Source organism: Muntiacus reevesi, chromosome 7 (genome assembly GCF_963930625.1).
Source record: "Muntiacus reevesi chromosome 7, mMunRee1.1, whole genome shotgun sequence".
In the NCBI taxonomy this organism is placed as follows: Eukaryota; Metazoa; Chordata; class Mammalia; order Artiodactyla; family Cervidae; genus Muntiacus; species Muntiacus reevesi.
Genome location: NC_089255.1, coordinates 25,928,071 through 25,949,116, shown reverse-complemented (window position 1 = coordinate 25,949,116; position 21,046 = coordinate 25,928,071). Strand labels below are relative to the sequence as shown.

Below are 21,046 nucleotides of genomic sequence, written 5' to 3'. Positions count from 1 at the left end.
GATATATAGGGCTTTCCCAGAGAAAGTATACAATTATATTGAAAGACACTGAAGAAGACTTAAATAAACAAAGAAAATCATGGAAAAGAAGATTCAGTTGTTATAAACATGTCTATTCTTCCTAAATTGACCTATAAATTCAACACAATCCCAAGCAAAATCCCATTGGAATTTTTCATGAAAATTTAGATCCTAAAATATAAATGGGCTCATTGGTTAAGGACAACATGGCTCACTGTTACTCTGATTGGATACTGACTTTTATGGTATGGTATGTGTTTTATGGTACATGTTCTATACCGTAACACAATATGGTACTGGTATAGAAATAAAGAAATAGATCAGAAAAGATCAGAAAGAGAAAGCTCAGAAACAGACCTACATACTATATATGAAAATTTAAGACAGACTGGGCTTTAAAGATCAGTGGGTAAAGAACTGATCTTTAGTAAAAGGTGTTGGACCAATCAATTACTCATTGGCAAAAAAAATTTTATACTTACATCACAACATAAGGAAAGGTCATAATAAAAAGAAAGGGACAAAATGATAAAAATTCATAAAAACAATAGAGAGGAAATGTTTTGATGACTTCAGGATAGGCAAGGACTTATTAAAATACAAATAGTGCTAATCACAAAAGAAAATATTGATAAATTCAATAATGCAGAAATCAAGAATTCTGTTCAACAAAAGATCCAATATTGAGTTAAAAACAAGCTAAAAACTCTTAGGTGTTTGCAGCACATAAAATCACAAAAGATCAGTACAAGAGATAAGTAAATCCTACAAACCAATTTGAAATCCAATGTACAAGTGGGCAAAGACACAAATAGGCATTTTACCATGAAAAAGTATATGAAAGGATGCTCAAAGCCATTAATAGTGAGAGAAATGCACATTAAGGCCACAGGGAAATATTCAAATTTCCTATATTTGTGAACCCTAAAACATAACGAGGGAACCAAACAGAAATGGGAATGCAGAAGACTCATTAGGAACTTCATCCACTTCCAGCAGAGATATAAACTGGTATAACCACTTTGAAAACATTTGATATTTCTCAAAAAAAGCTGAGTACATGTAACTCCATGATCCAGCAATTCTACCCTTGTGCCAGTACTCTGAAACAATGGTTCTCACATATTGGTATGCATCAGAACTCTTTGAGAATCATTGCTATAAAAGAAATTCTTGTACTTACTCATCAGGACACATAAAGAATACTAATAATGTACTGCCTTAATAGCAAAAAAGAAAAAGAAAGAAATCCAATATCCTTTAACAATAGAATGAATACATTGTGGCATAATCAAACAATGAGATATTTATCTGTAAAAACCAGATGAGATCATGAGTGGACATTTCTAATTACTCTTTAAACTGTACATATATATTTTGTATACTCAACTGTACATTTATTTCATCATTAAATCTTTTAAGTTCCACTTCTATCACCTACTGGCCATCTTTCTATTGTCTGGCCCAACACAAATATGTCACCTTGTCTCAGGACTTGAATAAAAGGGGCAGTTATTGGATCTCCTCTCTTCCCAGATGGCTCACTAGGTAAAGAATACACCTGCAATGCAGGAGACGTAGGAGACATGGGTTCAATCCTTGGGTCAGGAAGATCCCCTGGAGAAGGAAGTGGCAACCCACTTCAGCATTCTTGCCTGGAAGATACATAGAGGAGCAGAGCGGCTACAGGCCATGGGATCACGGAAGAGTCGGACACAACTTAGCAACTAAACAACAAATGGATCTCCTCTACTGACTTTAACATACACATCTTACCAACCTCCTCCTTCCCAATCCTTCAACCGTTTCTCAAGATATTTTACATTCCCTCAAGTTCCTGATCACTGTTTCATGACAATACACCTCACAATCAACAATGAGAACTGGATACAAGGCTCCACATGTGGTCTGCCAGACAACGTATTAAAAACTTTCTGTCTAGCAGAGAAAGTATAGTATATTCTCATTCGTATAGTCTTTTAAAAAAAAGTGTTTTGCAACTATACCATACTAGTTACTCCTACTGACTTTATCTTATCTACTGAAATTCTGAGTAATTTTTCATACATGATGTTGAAAATTGCCCTTTTTGGACCAAAAGAATGGACTTTAAATTTTTATTTTAGATTCAGCCCTTACAACTTCTTAAGATAGACTGACATTTATTCTATCATCCATTCTCTAGGGACTTCTCCATATTTTACATTCTTCATAAACTGAATGAGTCGTCAATGATATTCAAGGAGCAAGGACAAAGACCTGAGGCACAGCACTACAAGTCTTCCAAATTAATCTGTATCCATTAATGAACTCTCTGGATGTAACCATTCAGCTGGTTAATAATCCTCCCTCATATTTCCCTATTTTCCCACATGGATATCAAGAAAAACTATTATAAAATATATCACTAGAACCTAAAGGAACTGAACATCTAACTCTCTCATCTTTCAGCCTAATAACACTGTTAGAACAGTTCTGCTGTCATGTTGGACATGATAAGGACCACTCCTGAGGATGACAGAACAGGGAAATGGAAGAAAGCTGGTTCACAAGGACTTCATGGAACTGCCATTCTTGCCCTGAGCTGCCTATTGCCAGATTTCTTTTAACTGAAAGAAAAATAAACTATTTTGTATAAAGAAAAAAGTGGGGGAGGGTATTGCTCTAATGGATTGAAGTGATCCTAAAACCAAGAATTCAAGCCTGGAGAGAATGAAACAAGCCAAACTACACAGTATTTTTTTCCAAACAAATTTAATTCTGTTCCACCCCCAAAGAAGGGGAAGGACCTAAATTTGAAAATAAAAATAAAATAAAAATTGCTCAAAAACTAAGTCATTAAAAAAATTAAGCCCCCTCCCTTAGCAATAAATACTGAAATGATATATACACATGAGGCTCAGGAAGGAGGCAAGAAGGAGAACCTTGGGGACTCTATCCCATGGCAAGGTCCCAACCCTTCCACCAATTCCACGCTCTTTGCCAAAACATAGAAGAGCAATGAAAGAGGCAGGAGAGATATATCAGGAACATGTGTGGCCCCAGAGAGTTGAAACGTAATAGAAGACACAACTGTCTTCCAGGGCAGAGGAAGGAGAGTTGTCATCTAAAACATCCCCCCAATTCCAGCTGCGCTACTCGAAGTGGCTGATGGAGCCGCTGAGTGCCCTTGAGCTTATCTCCTGGTCTCCACTCTCTTTAGCATGCAATCCCAGGAGGGTCATTCACACTGTGGCCTCGAGGCAACCGTGGCAGCAGCCTGGCTGCTGGAGCCCTGAGGCTTCCCATTCACCACCAGCAGGAGGGGCGTCTCCACACGAACACTGGAAAAGGAATAGTCCTGGAAAAGACAAATATAGAGACTAATTACAGATCCTAGGATGGAAGAAACTCCAGCACAGGGGTACACCATCTTGACTTTCTTCCCCTCCTTTCTACCTTCTTCAGTAGATACACCCCTTATCTCCATCTCACATTAAACAAACATGAGCTTACATAGGGTATGCAATTTTCCCAAAGTTTTCAATCCTCAAAAGGAATATCTGGGGCAGGCAGATTGCCAGTAGTGTCATTACAAGAAGGGAACAAGTGGATATATGTACATATATAACTGATACACTTTGCTGTACACCCAAAACTAACACAGCATTGTAAACCAATTATACTCCAATAAAAATTTTTTTAAAAAGGGGGGGTGGACAATTCTCTAATTCAAAAAGGATAGGATCCTGGCAATGCCCAACAAAACGAGTCCCACTGGCTCTACAAAATCTGCCCTTTCCACAGTGTTTATCAACAATTATAACTAAATACACACAGTGGTCAATCCAGAGCCAATGCAAAGTCCAAGGAACTCTTAAATCAAGTGTTTGTTAGGCTATAAATTAGTCTGCCAAATATAGATTGACTTCTTTTATATAAGGAGGAATTAACAGAGGTAGGTTTTAAACATTCTCCTAATAACAGAAGATATCAGCTCACTTTATCAGTTCAAATGTACTTTAAGTTGTAAAACATGTTGCTAAAAGATCTTTATCCAAAATATACTGTTCTACTTGGAGTGTAAAGGAGGTTTTTTTAAGTCAAAGTAAAGAGATTCTCATAGAGCAATTTTTTGAAACATCCTGAGCAAGTGATCCTCCCAAAAAAAAAAATTTATAAAGGATTATAGTCAATAAACATATTAATACAATTTTAAACCTCACCAATAATCAAGAAACCAAAGCCAAAGAATACTGATGCTATCCTTTTCATGAAAAATCAGCAAATAGTTTTTCAAAGATTTCTACACATAAGTGCAAAGAAATATAACTACATTCACTGTTGGTATTAACTGGTAGAACCTTCCAAAAACTAGTTTGGCAGTATATATCAAAAGTCATAAACAGCATAAGCTTTGAAACTAAGATTTTACCTTAGAAACTCACTTTATTTCTTTAGTCAATTAATTAAACTTATATAATAATCATGGATATGAGCAGATATAAATAAAAATATTTACTACAGTACTTTTAGAACAAAGAAAAATTATAAATAATCTACATCTGGGATCAGCAAATTTTTTTGTAAAAAGTCAACTAGTAAATATTTTAGGCTTTGTGGGTCATATGGTCTCTGTCCCAAAGCTGTCCAACACTGCCACTGTCACATGCATGCTCAGTCGTGTCTGACTCTGTGACCCCACGGACTGTAGCCCACCAGGCTCCTCTGTCCATGGGATTTCCCTGGCAAGAATACTGGAGTGGGTTGCCATGCCCTCCTCCAGGGGATCTTCCAAACTCAGGGATCAAACTGAAACTCCTCCATTTCCTGCACTGGCAGGCAGATTCTTTAACCACTGAGCCACTTGGGAAATCCCCAAAGTAGCCACAGATAACAGTAAATAAATGAGTATATTTTGTTTCAAAAAAATTTAATTACAAACACTGAAATTTTAATTTCCTGTAATTTTCACGTACCATAAATTATTATTATTTCCATTGTTTTCATTTAAACATATAGAAACCATTTTGGGCTCACAAGTCACATAGAAACAGGCAGTGAGCCAGCTTTGGTCAATCAGCCATAATTTGCTGACCCTAGATCGAAACTGTTTGAAAAACTGGTTCAGCACCTGCTCTTGTAGAGTTTTATAAGGATTAAATGAGCCAGAGCAGGCAGTAAAACTCTAAACAGAGTGTCTAGAGTCAGTTAAGTGTTCAGTAAATTTTTACTATCCTCATCATCATCAGCTCCTCTGTCTTAACTCAAAACAAAGTTGTAGAATATGGAAAGCCAAAGGAAATGTTCACAAACATTTGCATATAATATTCCACTCATAATTTAAAATATACATACAAATGTGTATATATTTTCATGAAAAGAAGAGACTACAGGTTTACATACCAAACTGTTAACAGCAATAACTTATGAATGAGAATATTTCAGTCTATTTTTTAAATTTTATTTTTATTGAAATAATTGGCATATAACATTATGTAAGTGGAAGGTATACAATGCAATGTGTTAATTTGATATATTTATATACTGCAATGTGATTACCACCACTGTATCAGCTAACACTTCTACCATGTCACATAATTACCATTTCTTTTTTATGGTGGGAACAATTAAGATCTAATCTCTTGGCAACTTTGAAGTTTATAATGCCATATTGTTGTCTATAATCAGTATGCTATGCATTAGGTCTCCAGAACTTATTTATCTACTGGTTGCAAGCTTGTATCCTTAAACAAAACCTCCCCAATTCCACCATCTACTGTTTTCACAAGTACAGTTTTTTCAGATTCCACATGTGATATCATAATTTTCTTTCTCTGTTCAGTCCATTTTTAAAATTCTCTTTGTTTACCAGAAGTTTTTTAGTTAAAAAAAAAAAAAATCTAGCTTTTAGTAAAAAATAATTACATATATGTGTGTAGATATAGGATATCATACCACACATACACACACATATTGCATTACCTTACATATATATTTTTTATAAGAGGTAAACTTAGTCCCACTTTCAGAGCCTATGAGCTAAGAAAGAATCCTAGCCATCACTCACCTTTCCCTTGTGCTGAATTCGGTGAAGACGAAGGTTAGGCTCAGGGATGGCTACAGAGTCCCCAATGAGTACTCCCCAGCTCTGCACCATATTATACACCATAACTGCATAGCAAGGTCCGTCTGAATCTACCAGGCCAAATGTACTGCCAGGTTTAGATGGGTTAAGAGGGAGGGACAGGGTGGGAAAAAAAGGAGTGAGCAGCAAAGAAAAGCAGAAACAGTGATTTTAATAATACCAGCAAAATAAACAAATGCTTTCATAGTTACTTCCTTAGAAATCCTACAGCAGGTACCAACATTCACTATGTACACCTGAGGGCTCATTTGTTTTAGATGTCTTTAAAAAACATCTATAAGACTCATCAATCTGTCACTTTCCCAAGAACCTGGGAAACAGGCACACTGAAGCCTTCAACGAATATTAATAATGAATGAGCTCAAAATGTTACAGCAGAACAGTATTCCTGCTCTACCAATTTAACTATCACAATATCAAACTCTCTAACCATCACTGTCAATTTACTTAATTCCACAAACTTTCACTGAATACCTATCTGGTGTCAGCCACTGTGCTTAGCAGTGAGACATCAATCCAGCTATAAGTGACTTTATTAGTCTAGTGGATGTCAGACAATTAAACCATCACTTACAATACAACTGCAAAAGGTTCCAGAATAGCTCTTTTCTTGTGTTGAATTCAGTGAAGTCAAAGGTTGGGCTGTGGGGGCCCAGAGGAGAAATGTCTAAATCAATGGAAAGCCAGGAAGGTTTCCATTTAGACGAGACCCTCAAACTGAATCTTAAGGAATGAAAAACTACCCGGGTTAAAACAGGAAAATTAATCCTCAGTGGAAATAAAAACCTCTACAGGGAAGGGAATAGGGCTTGACAAGAAAGGAACATGAGAGAACTTGCTGAGGTGGCAGTATTGTTCTCTATAGGCATCCGGGTTATATGAAAATATCCATTTGTCAAAACTTAGGAATGTAAACCAAGATTTTCACATTTCATTGTATGCAAATTTTACATAAAAAGAAAACTATAAACAAATACTGAACTCTAATGATTGCATGCTGAATGCATACTAATGTTTACAATTACTTTGAAATGCACCAAAAATAAGATATCAACAGATGAATAAGGGAATAGACAGATATGTGATAAACTAAATATAATAAAATATGAATAGTACAATATAAGTACACAAATGTTCACTGTAAAATTCTTTCAATTTTGCTGTATGTTTGAAAAATTTTATAATAGAGTGTTGGGGGAAAAAATGTAATCTATATCAAGAAGCAGCAAAAAGATTATCCAGGTCAATAATTGTGTATAAAGACACAGAGGCATGAAAATGACTGTTCTGAAACCTACAAAATAATCCTAAAATTGGAATAAAATGTACAAGAGGAAAAATGACAGAAGACAGTAGACAGGGAAAAAATCAAAAAGGACTTTGTGTGTTAAACTAAGGAGTTAAAATTTTATCCCAAAAGTTACACAATACCAGTAAGAGATTTTAAATAAGAAATAGCAATGGTCAAATCTGTATCTGGGGCATATTTCTCCGCAATGTGGAACACTGGAGGGAAAACAGAGAATAGGGAGACTTGTCTGGAGAAGTACTGAGGCTGAATTAAATTAGCAGACACAAAGAAGTAGGGACTAAAAGGTATATCTATTAGTCTTGGAGTTGCCTCAAGGTAAGAGAATGGAGAAGTTTATAACAACTTCCAGAAGTCTTAATTAAGTGACTGACTAGAGGTAATACCATTGATTGACAAAGAATTCAGGGAGGTAAAGCAAATTGACAGAGAAAGATGACATAAGTAATTTTGAACATAATGAGTTAGAGATTTTATCAAAGCCCAGAGGCAAGTAAATACAGGAATCCAAAACTTGGAATTGAGGCTTGGGCTGGAGCTGGACCTGTGAGCACAGAGGAGGCAGCCAAAGCCTTGGGTTTATATGATATCACCAAATGAGAATGACCTATAAATGAAACAGTGAGGAATCAGTGCTCAAGCTCACTTGGCACGCTCGAATTCACAGTAAACACTGCAATCAAGCACAGCATCCTCTCCTGGTGAAAAAGCCTCAGAATGCTTCTAAACAGTAAGCCATACAGCCACTGCCAAGTGATCAAAGTTGGCATCTATTTGCCATCCTGGCAGAGAAAGAGGAAAGAAAGAAAAACAGTCTACCTCGAACTTAACATTTAGAAATTAGGCAGAAAAAGAGAAACCAAAGAGTAGCAAAATATTTGTTCCAGGGCCCCTAAACCTACCTTCGCTTATACTTCTTCCTCATTCCTCTTAACTCTAAGGTCTGCTATAGTAACTAAACGTTTCTCAACTATTTTCCTGTTCTTCAATTCTTCAAACACGTACACCACGAAAATGCCATGGAGGAAAATCAGGCATACAGTGGGAGCTGTATTTTAGTTTGAATGAAGCAGAAGGAATTTGAAAGGCAATAGTGACAGAGAAGTCAGAATGCTGAGGAGCCATGTAATAGAAGCTACTGGATCAAACACTGGTGAGCCCAGAAACAAAAGCGTTTCAGCAGAAAACAGAAAAAGGAAACCAGTCAATCAGGGATTGGGAAGTGAGCAAAGGACCAAGGAATGATGGCACTGACTGAACCCTCATTTTTCAAAAGTTAAAATTTTCTAAATGAATATTCTTAACTCATTTCCTCTGCTCAACTATAAGAACCCTTCACTTGGCTGTGTTACATTTTTTTTAACTCCCAACAACACATATAGCAGATGCTCAATAACAAATGTTGCTCAATATTCAGATGTGGAATAACATCTGAGAGAATCTCTCCAACAGGCCTTAAATTCAAACTCAAAGCTCACCTTCCAGAACTGCTTAGGCATACCTAAGTCCAAACAGGATTTAGAATTCTTTCTCCTTCTACTTCTATGATCATGAAAACACAAAGAGGTAGAATTTTAAGGTTTCCATCTTATAAAAAGATTTCCTATCTTATACAAAAAATGTAGCTGTCAAATTTCAGCTTCAGATGTAATAGTCAACAGAACACCAAACTCAGGGAAAAAATGGGTGGTAACAGAATCTACAGAGAGGCTGTCAGACATTACTTAGATAATACAATGTCTCTTGGGACAGTCACAGAAGGTAAAGAGAATTCACTGATCTCTGACCACTAATGATTATCTTCAAGTTTCAGAGAAAGGCCAGGAAATGAGAGCAACTAACCTAAAAGGATAAAAAAGAGAAAAGGCAAGAGAAACTCACAAGGGGACTTTCTCCTCCGTGGTAAGGCTGAACACCACCTTTCCCAGGACCACAGCTCCACTATTTACACCAGGCTGCAGAGCACTCAGGGGCTTGCGCTCCAGAGTCACCTTCTGCCCCGCGGCTGACTGATAGCGCCCATCACCACAAGGGCCTAGGTGGGCTGGGCGCAAGTTCCCCAGCATGCTCTGTAACTTTTTGGTCTTCACCTTTCCCTGCAAAGGAAAAGGAAACAGGTAAGAAGCTGGAAACAAATCACCCTCCTTGAGAGTCTAGTCCTCCCCACCACCTACCCACCTCTATAGGGTCACTACTACCGAGGTCTACTGTTTTATTGACCTACGGTAGAATAAAAAAGTAGGGTTCAATCTTTAGACATCTTTACCTTGCTCTCAAGGAGGCTGGTTAATCTAGTCAGGAAATCCAGGAGATGTTGCTCTCGTTGCCAGGGCTCTGGCCAGGCAGGGTCCAGTGCTGCAGCCCGAGAGAAGCCCTCCAGGGCCTCACCATAATTCTCCTCATATTTATGTAACTGCACAAGAAGTAACAAAAACCCTCCGAATTATGTTTAACACAAACTATGCAGAAGTGGGCCAGCACAGTGGGCTAGGAATCTAGAGAAATAAACTGTTTTCCTGTTCCAAACTGTTTTCCTACTCTACAAACACTCCCAGTTGTTTTCCTGTTCTACAAATGAACTGCATGAAGAGCTGGTAACACCCTATATCCTTTTTCCTGGCCAAGGTGATCACAACCTCAAAAGTGAAATCATTTCAAAGAAGCCAACTGCCAAACTCTAAAACAGTTAAGTTGCATACACTGGGTGATTCCATTTTTATGTTTATAATGAACATTTCAGGAAAGTCTTGTAAACTGTGCCCCATCATCCTCTATTCACCCTCCCACCAACTCAGCCCCCTTTCCTTTCCCCCCAGATACTTTAGTCAAACTAAGCAAGCTTTTCCCAGAAATAATTTGGCTTTCTTCTAGCAGTTAGTACTCAACTTTGTCCCTATGAATACTCAGTTATCCTCACAGGCTAAGACCTAAATAGCTTATGCATTTGACTTTCAGATGACCACTCCCCAATATAAATGATAATTTCTTTTTACCGTTGCCCTGTTCAGATGAAGATCAGGATTGCTGGAAGCTGTCCTGTCAACCTTCTCCTATAGTGGAATAAGAAGACCATCAGTGGCTCCTGTCTCAGTCTTAAGGATGGCCATACACAACATGTCCTAAACCTCCTCTCCTTGGAAAAATTTAAGTTTTTGCTTGTCAAATTGTTTCCTATACCCATACTATTATACAGTAAATTCTTGTGTGGAACATATTACACAGTCCCTGAAACTTCAAGGATGTAAGGGCTTTGTATATGCATGGAACTATTATTATATAATATGTATGTGTATATGCATGGAACTATTATGTATATATACATTATATGTATATGTACATATACATATACATATATATGTATATGTGTACATATAATATGTATATGTATATGCATGGAACTATTATATGATTATAATTTACCCATGTAATAGTATAAAGATAGAAGCAATATGTGACTAATATCTGATAAAAAATTTTAATGAGATGTTAATATAAATGAAGAAAATCTAGAAAAACAAATGATGCTGATTTAACGCATTTCCTCTGACCATGAGTCCAGCTTCAGACACAAACAGAATCATGTTACTACATCTAAGCCCCCTTAAAACACACAGAGAAAGCCAAATTCTGATTTGCTACTTTAAAATAGATGGCCAGAAACCATATGGCAGTACAGACAAACGTATCTGCAGCTATCTTCGTGGCTTTGATCACTTTATTTTTTTTTATTCTATTCACTGCCTGGCACACTGCAAAAGCACAGACAACATGAATTAAAATTATTTAAATGACTGGTTCAAATATGTTTAAAATGGTAGGTCTGATGAAGAAATTAAGAGTTAAAAGCAATTATTTAGCAGAAGCCAAATATAAAATTTTAAAGAAGTACATCATATTATACCCTAAAGTGTAAGCAGTTACCAGATTAAGAAATCAGAGTAAAACAAAATACTTCTGCCTAAAAAGTTCCCTGATTGAATAAAAACCAAACCTGCTGACTACACAGGTTGGGTTGAGTTAAATGTCACTGTTAAGACTACAGTGACATGGAAGCAACCTAGACGCCCATCAGCAGACGAATGGATAAGAAAGCTGTGGTACATATTCACAATGGAATATTACTCAGCCATTAAAGAGAATATATTTGAATCAGTTCTAATGAGATGGATGAAATTGGAGCCCATTATACAGTGAAGTAAGCCAGAAAGATAAACACTAATACAGTATACTAATGCATATATATGGAATTTAGAAAGATGGTAATGATAACCCTATATGCAAGACAGAAAAAGAGACACAGATGTATAGAACAGACTTTTGGACTCTGTGGGAGAAGGTGAGGGTGGGATGATCTGAGAGAATAGCATTGAAACGTGTAATATTATCAAGTGTGAAACAGATCGCCAGTCCAGGCTGGATGCATGAGACAAGTCCTCGGGGCTGGTGCACTGGGAAGACCCAGAGGGATGGGATGGGGAGAGAGGTGGGAGGGGGGATCGGGATGGGGAACACATGTAAATCCATGGCTGATTCATGTCAGTGTATGGCAAAAACCACTACAATATTTTAATTAGCCTCCAACTAATAAAAATAAAGGGGGGAAAAAAAAAAGACTACAGAGAGAAGCAGTGTGTGAGGAAGTCGTCTCTGTCATTTTTTAAAAAGCCAACTTATTACTGCATGTTCCTCTGTCATGAGCGTGAGCCCTACCAGGGGAGCTGCAGTCACCAGTACAGAGGAGACAGAAAGAGCATGGTGTACACATCTGTCCCCACAGCTTCTGGGTGTGGCTGCACCAGAGTGACTTTACACCAGGGCAAAGCCAAACAAATAGTGTGAGAAATGTACTTTTTAAGAAATTAACTTATTTGAGTTGAGATATTTTTGAAATATAAAAATTGGTTGTATATTTTAAAGCTATAATTCTTGGAGACATTCTGTGATTAAAAATTTGACTGTGCTTATTAAAAATGGTTATCTGTGTTTCACAATTCAGTTTTGTGAAATATAAACTTTCTGTGGGATGGTAAAAAAGAACAGAAAAAAGAACAGTCTCTAAACTGCAAACATGAACATCAGGGAGCTATATTCCTTATTCTGCCACTCAGAACAAAATAACAGTAAGTTAAAAAGCAAGTCTCTATATCAAGAGAAAACAAAAGAAGGTGAATACAAAGTCTAAATAAAAAGTACTCAGGAGGCCAATGTAAACTTTGTTAACCATGAACATTCATGCACTCAAAGCCTGAAGGAGAGCCCCCTACAAGTGGATATTAATATAAACAGCCTGAAAACCTAAGGCAAAGCATAAGCTCCAGTGAATTAATCCCTAGGATATAATGTAGAATGGATTACGTGCTATTTTCTATTTTAGCCTGTGGGAAATCCAAATTCATACTATTTAATGGTTAACCTGGTTTACTGTTTAATTTATACTTATGTAACAGAGTTTTAATTTTTTTAAAAAATATGTATATATGTTAATAAATGTTATTTTAACATATACTTTTTTTCCCATTCAAAAAAATGAACATATTGGGATGGGCTCTGTGATTTGGTTACACATGCCTATATAAGAAATCTAAAAAATAAATAAATAAATCTAGACAGCTCAAATAGCTACCTCGCACTGAGGCACACTCTGCAAGCGATTGCTAACACTCAAGTTATAGGAAGAAATACCTCACCTCTGCAGGACTGGCTTCACAAAACCACACTCATCAGATGCCAGCAAACACTCCCCATGCTGCTGGCTAAAATGCCACAAAGAAGACTGAACAAACTTTTTGCCTCTGTTGCTGCCTCTACATATCCAGACTGGGTGACCATAAATACTTACTGCTTGGGCATAAGCACTGAGGGCTTGCTGGGAGATCTTAGGGTTCTGGCCAGTATTGAAGTAGAGAGAAAGGTAGGCATTCCCCAGAATATCTGAAAGAGAAATACAGATTTCTGGTTCTGCGTGTAAGGAGCTTAAAGTCACCACTCTATTCTAACAAGTAAAAAGCTGAACAGGCTAAAAAATCCACAACTTCTCTTGGATGCATAATAAAGGGGACATTACGGGCAAACCACTGCTCCAAAATCAGATAGACAGAGGTGAATACAGGGAGTTATTGCTTAGCAGAAACTCAGGAGCTACCACACCAACACTGCTGGGGTAGGAAAAACTGAAATTGATGAATTCTGGAGCCTCACTGTGGACAAGCCTGGGAGTTAAAAACTCCAGGGGTACCAGTCATAAGGGACCCCCAACAATATTGTAAGATTTACCTCCAAGAACTCAACCAGATTCCCATAGCAAATATCAAAGAATACCTTCATACTTCTAGCAGAGGCAGGGGACAAAGAAACTTTTTTGAAATATGCCAGAGCACACCATGCTTTTTGTTGTTGTTTGCTTGAGTTTTTTTGGCCACACTATGTGGCTTGAGGGATCTCAGTTCCCCAACTAGGGACTGAACCTGGGCCACAGCCGTAAAAGCCTGGGATCCTAACCACTAGGCCACCAGGGAACTTCTGAACACTCCATTCTTGACAAGTGCCCTCAGGAGAAATTAGTTAACCAGAGCCTAACCTGCTAAGGTATTATAAGGTAACTGACCTAAGGAAGGGAAATAACCAACTCTGGCTAGCTCCAGCTTTCTACATGGAAGAAGGGAAATATCCAACTCCAACCAACTCTAGCCATCCTGTGCCTCCTAAGTGAGGGTGGGAGGGCAAAGAAAAAAACTGAGAAACACAGTGATGGATCATCTCAGAGCCCAAGTGTTAAGGATAACTATTTTGGTCACCCTCCAAAGTCTGTATGAAAGGCCCCACATCTGAAACAAACCAATGATGACACTATACTCAGGGTATACCCAAAATTCCTCTGGGATAAAGAGGCAAACCCAAACCCAAAAGAGACACAACAGGACACTACACAAAAGCTCTGCTTTGCTTATAGGGAAACATAAGCCTCATCTTTTCCATGGATAGGTCCAAGAGGTACTAGAATAGTGGTTCATCAAAATACCTTTCGGGCTCCTTCAAAGCAAAGATGCCCTGGCTTCACACTTAAGAGTCAGACTCAACAGATGGGCTCCAGATGATCCTGGTGTGCAGCCACGGTTGAGAACCACTGCTCTAGAAACCTGCTGGAGATCTTTTGAAAGCACTCACACCAGGAGCGGCCATCAAGGATGTCCATCTGCACAGCCAACTTAGCCTGTCGGACACTGTCCATGACGTGGCGAGAATGTTCATCTCCGGAGTCGGTCCGCAGCTGGCGAAGCACCATTGACAGGTTTTGAAGGGAGACTTTGTTCTTGCACTGCAAGTGGAGAAGTCACAGACTTAACCTTCATGGTTCTATTTCTCCTTTCCAGATCTATTTTATTTCAGGCTTCTAATTTTTCACCTTAATTCTTACTGCCATCTATATCTAAGACTCCCATCTACAAGGATCAACTTGGTTACTTTTCTTCACTTCTCAACTACCTCTGAACCTGGTCCCATCATCTTCTTCCTCATCCAAGTCTGCTCCCCTATCCTCTCTCCCCTCTTCTGATTTTGTCCTCCTAGTTCCCACGCAGTTCTACTCTGGTATTCGTAGCCTAAGGAAATTTACAAAACCAGAGAAATCCCACAGAAATCCCCATCTGTGTTTTCTGAGGGCAGAGAGGGCAGCTCACATGGGTGAGGGCTCCTGAGAAGCACGTATGGGCGGCTGCAACATCCCCTTTCTTCCAATACACCTCACCCAGCTGATTCCAGGCTTCTACCAGCTTGGGCTCCAGCTTCACAGCCTTTGACAGAAGCTCCTCAGCCTTGGGGCTATAGTCAGGGGTCACATTCAGTGCCTTCCCAGTCAGCATCAGAACCTGTGCATTGCCCTGGACAGAACCTAGGATGAAGGGAAAAGATAAAGGAAACCCAGATGGTTTTACAGGTGAGACCAGGGTACTTTCAAGGAATCCCTATGCCAGTTCTAGCAATCAAATAACTAAGGAAAATCTTCATGAACAAACAATTTATTGAAAACCTACCACATGCAGACTATTATGTTAGAAAACAAGGTAACAAAGAAAGCATTACCCCTACCTTTGAGAGGCTTACAATCTAGTGGAGAAGACAATGTCTATCCATGGATAATTAAAACACAATGAAAAAGAGCATACGGCATACACCCAATGAATGGACTTTACAAAGTGAAAAGGAGAAAAGACAAGACACTCCAGAGAGAAAAATGATGTAAACAAAGACAAAGAACCAGAAAGGAGAAATACATGTGCCATGTTCATGGGAGGATGGATGGTTCAACCTGAATGAAACAAAAAGCTCCTCTGTAACTAGGTAGTCAGAGAGAAGGGTAGGGGAAAAAAAGTTAGACAATGAAGGCTTGAATAACAAAGGACTGGTTTAGACCACAACCAGTCTAGAGTAGGAATCTTTGAAGACACAGACAAGAGATGAGATTAAATTCATGAAGCAATTATTTAGAAAGATAATGGCCATGGTCATTATTTAAGTAGATTTGGAAGTAAAAGAAATTAAGAGGCAGAAAGGTCAGTTAAGAAGATTACTGCAACAGTAACCAAGCAATAAGTATGCTCTTTTTCATTTCACAGCATTTGGAAATGGAGTTTAGGGAATGGAAAGGCTGCCATCCTGCACAGGCACCCTTAGAAGAAATATTCTGTTGTACTAACTTGTAGCAGCCATAAACAGGATACCAAAAGAGTCTACAGAAAGAGCAAAGTTCCACCTCATTTCAATGAAACACAGCGGGTTGTGTGTTCTTTTGGGACTCATACCCGCTGCTTCCTCCATCTGCTGCAGGGTCTTCTCCATCTCTTCCCGCACATCTTGTTGCTTCCTCCCTGCATGCTCAACACTATGTGTCTCGAAATAGCACTCTCGAAATGAATACAGCTGGTCCACCAGTTCCTAGAAATATAAAAATGAGACCATTATAAGAATGGGCTCCATTAGTGGAGAGGATATCAGACAAGTAAACTTTGAGACTGGCTAGCCATACCAACTTTTGGCCTAGAAATGCCGATCCTCTACCTCGCCTAGGAATGACACAAGAGGCAGGTTGCAGATAAGGAAGGAAAGTTGTTCAGCCCGCTCTCACACTATCTCAAGTCAATCTGTACCATGATGACAGTCTCTCCTCTTAGACCCAGCAGAGCTTCCAATATGATTAAGCACTTCACATACCTTAGTCAGGAAAGAGGAAATGCTTTGCACCTTGAGATAAAACAAAGTTAATAAGATCATCCTATCTAGTATTGGTCCCTAAAGTATAAAACTTTGAAATTTACCCTTAAAACTGGACTTCCTAACAATAATAATCCCTTACCCCTGATTTCTCCTATGCCGATATCTGAAAATATGTGACATTTGTGAATATGACAAACACGTGAGAGCCATTCTGTACAACAAACAGGCCAATTTAAGCTTGATAAATTTTGTATTTTTGCAGGGTTTTTTTTTCTTTAGATATTTGTGTTTTTTGTTTGTTTAGTTTTTGTCAAGTCATCCTCTGGCTCATTTGCATTCTTTCCAAGTAAATGTTCTCCTTCCTCTTTAAATATCTCTGTTTGAGTCTTCCTGGGACATCAATCAAAGCTTTTCCATTATCTATTCTTTCCTAAAACAAAACAGCAGTAAAAAGGTATAATCCAATCCCACCGAGTCTTACCAAATACCTCTGCATCACATCCCAAATCCATCTACCAGTCTCCAAGTCACTATGAGTATCCTCAACTAAATAAGCATCATTACTTGCCTGACCTATTTCAATAGCTTCTTACCTGGTCGTCCTGCTTCTACTCTTTCCCATTCTCCTCATTACAGCTGAAGTGGCCTTACAGAAAGGTAAGGTCATGTCACAGACTAGTTTCCCACTGCAGACAGAATAAAATCCAACTCCTTATTAAGACCTAGAAGACTGTAAGATCTGACCTCCCACCATTCATCCTGCCACAGACTTCACTTCTTATCACTGTCCTACACTATTCAAGCCAGGTCCTCAAAATCCATTCTCAATCCTGCCTACACACATGCTGTTCCCTCTGCCTGGACATTCTTTCTCCAGACCTTTGCATGGCTCATTCCTCTTCATTATTTAGGTCTCAGTTCAAACACCAATTTCTCAGACAGGGTTTCCCTGACTACCCAAACTAAAGTAACTCCCTCCTCCACCCCACTGTTAAATCACACTCCTTCTTTTCTTCACAGTACTTATTTGAAATTAAAATTCTACCCAGAATGATGAAGTTAGATTATCTCCTTCTGTAACAGTGCTTTTCAAGTTTTATTGTATTATTTCCAGGACCCAGCCTACAGAGATTCTGATGTTAGTGATTCTAGCAGAACTCAAAATTCTGCATTTTAACAAGCACCCTGCATGACTTTAATAAAAATAACCTGTAAAATACACTTTGAGAAAAATCCTTTAATGTATTCCTACTAACCGAAAATGTCTATAACAATGATATAAAGTTTACCACCATTCCAAAGAATAGCAACACCACCATCCTTTTCCTCTCTCTACTCCATTCTCCCATTCCATCCTTGCACCCTGCCCACCCACCCCCAAGATACCCCAGGTATCCTCTACCTAGCTGCTTAGGGCATGTACCACAAATAAGAGCAGGAAAAGACAGCTCTCAACAAATATTACAACCCATTTCCTTTAGTCATGCAGTCAGCATAGCTACATATTAAGAATTATAAAGAAGGTCTTATTGTTTGTTTCTATTTGTAATAGAATAGAAAACATACAAGAAATTGGCTTTGTTGGTTTGTTTTGCTACAATGAACATTTTTAATAACTTTTGTCCTGGCAAAAATCAATATATATATTTTGTTAAAATTCCAACAGGTACATGTAAAATATGCAGGGTAAAAAATTCCTCATGATCATCCCAATAACCTCAGAGATAACCACGGCTTAGTTTCCCTTTTCAGGTTTTTTCTATACATATACAAACATACATACGCAATGTATGTAATACAGTGCTAGACTGAGAATCTCTGATTTCAGACAGTCACACTAGGGAAAAGAATTACATCCAAGTCAACCGGCTGTGAGGTAAAGCTCACACTCTAAAAGGTGTTATTAGTCTAATCTACTAAAGAAACAAAGAAATCTCATCAATGTTTAAACTTTTGCTGTAGAAGCCTTTAAGAAAGTTACAAACCTGTCATAAGTCTAACATTTACATTTCGGGCTGCCTTAGAATACCAAAAATTCAGTTTCTGAGTACATTTCAGGCTGCCTTAGAATACCAAAAATTCAGTTTCTGAGTACATTTCAGGCTGCCTTAGAATACAAAAAACTCAGTTTCTGACATTTAAGAAAAATCTTGCGTTATTAAAAGAAAAGAGTCAAGCAATTAGTTAGCTCCTATCTACCAAGTACAATACTGTCCCAGGTACCACAACTGCGAGCTGAGTAGAGTCTGGAGCCTTCTGCATTAAACCCCAAACTGGAATTGTGGAGTACACAAAGAAATCAAAACTGTTAAATTCTAAGGAGAGTAACCAGAATGCACGCGGTGCAAGCCATTACTGTGATTGTTGCCAATTTGAAAGCATTAAAGTACTGAAAAAATGGTCTTTGGAGGAATCAAAACTACAAGCAATAGGTAATAGCTCCTGTAGATCTGCCAAACACACGTGTATGCTATTTGTTATGGGTGAATGGGGAGAGGGGTGAATACAACCTCCCAACAACGTACATGAATAAAGTTAGGAGCAATAAATCCTCTTCCCTACAGGGCTGAAATTGACTGCAGTCGGGTCAGCACCACGGGATCTCAACAAAAACTGGCTGCGCCTGTCGCTTGGCCGGGGGGGTCTCGTCTAGCCCGTTGCGGCTGCACCTTCGGGAGTTGTTATAGTAACCACGGGGACGCAAGTAGCGTCGGGTATGTGTCAAGAAATTCGCAGGCAGTGCATAAACTGGGCTCTCTACTTCTTCCCAAGTAACAAAAGCAGATATGTGTTTTAATCTATGGCCCCACCTGCAATTTCTGCAAGACCTCCTTGACTTCTTCCTCTTCAACAGCCATCATTTTCCAGGTTCTCCGCCCCCGACTTAAAACCACAGAGACGCATACCCGTCCCCACGATAGAGCCACAGCGACATCTAGAGCTCTGGAGGCTTACGGCGCCTGAGTGAAAGAGCTGGTTTTCAAGAAAGCGCGCCGCTCGGAACGGAACTGTACCAAGTGGATTTCTCTGGTAGCTCAGACGGTGAAGAATCCGCCTGTAACGCCTATAGCCCAGAGGAAATGGTCTGCATTCACTTTCAAATTCAAAAATTTGTCTTTTCCAAGTCCTGCAAACAAAATGTTCTCAGATTAAGAACCTGCGTATTATTGTTTCGTATATTCCTATTTGTTTATACCAAGATTATAATACCCCAGGGAAAAAACAGGCTAAGAAAGTGGGTGCCTCTGTTATAAGTTTAAAATTTTGAAGGAAATGTAGTACAGTGGTAAGGTAACTTGCCAGAATGTTTTCCAAACTTTACAGTGATTTTCTATATAGGAGGAATTTTATAATTTTAAAAACACTATCATAATAAATCGACTACATTTGGAATGGTATTAAGAAAGCCATCACTAATACACTAATAGTGTTGTGTGTGTACTATGCGCGGGCACGCTGGATCCCTGCGTAGTGTGTGTGTGTGTGCGCGCGCGCGCGCGTGCGCTGGATCCCTGGGTACTGGGTAGTTTGTGTGTGCGTGTGCTGGATCCCTGGGTAGTGTGCGTGTGTGTGTGTGTGTGTGTGTGTATACGCGCGCGCGTGCATGTGTGTGAAGAGGCCAGTAGGCTAGTCCATGGGGGTCACAAAGAGTTGGACAGGTCACAAAGAGTTGGACACAGCACACACACACACATCTATCAGTACACTAATAATATTTACATATTGATAAACTATATCCCAAAGGGTATTTAAGAAACAATTGACTGTATCTGAAGAGGAAAATGGGGGGACTGAGAGCTGTCTAGGAGACAAACATTCTTCTCATTGTGTACACTTTTGAATGTTTGTCATGTAAATGTATCACCTATTCAAAAACAAACATAATTTAAAAAAAAAAAAAGGATTTGCTTCCACCTAGACTATCTCTGCTGGGACTATCAAGATTGCCGGAAGAAATATCAATAACCTCAGATATGCAGATGACACCACCCTTATGGCAGAAAGTGAAGAGGAACTAAAAAGCCTCTTGATGAAAGTGAAAGAGGAAAGTGAAAAAGTTGGCTTAAAGCTAAACATTCAGAAAACTAAGATCATGGCATCTGGTCCCATCAGCTCATGGGAAATAGATGGGGAGACAGTGGAAACAGTGTCAGATTTTATTTTGGGGGGCTCCAAAATCACTGCAGATGGTGACTGCAGCCATGAAATTAAAAGACGCTTACTCCTTGGAAGGAAAGTTATGACCAACCTAGATAGCCAACCTAGATAGCATATTATAAAAAGCAGAGATATTACTTTGCCAACAAAGGTCCATCTGGTCAAGGCTATGGTTTTTCCAGTGGTCATGTATGGATGTGAGAACTGGGATGTGAAGAAAG

At 38.7% G+C, this 21,046-nt stretch overlaps 1 protein-coding gene across 1 annotated transcript; it reads right to left on the bottom strand.

The window, feature by feature from the left end:
- Window positions 1–2,750: 2,750 nt before the first annotated feature.
- TTC5 (tetratricopeptide repeat domain 5) lies at window positions 2,751–19,572 on the bottom strand. The gene is made up of 10 exons (XM_065940512.1): window positions 19,478–19,572; window positions 16,256–16,388; window positions 15,134–15,345; window positions 14,622–14,772; window positions 13,297–13,388; window positions 10,451–10,507; window positions 9,724–9,870; window positions 9,339–9,553; window positions 6,071–6,215; window positions 2,751–3,361 (listed from the first exon to the last, which is right to left on the bottom strand). Exons 1-10 carry the CDS (start codon window positions 19,526–19,528, stop codon window positions 3,242–3,244), a joined length of 1,323 nt encoding a protein of 440 aa, XP_065796584.1. The 5' UTR covers window positions 19,529–19,572; the 3' UTR covers window positions 2,751–3,241.
- Between the last annotated feature and the right edge of the window lie 1,474 nt (window positions 19,573–21,046).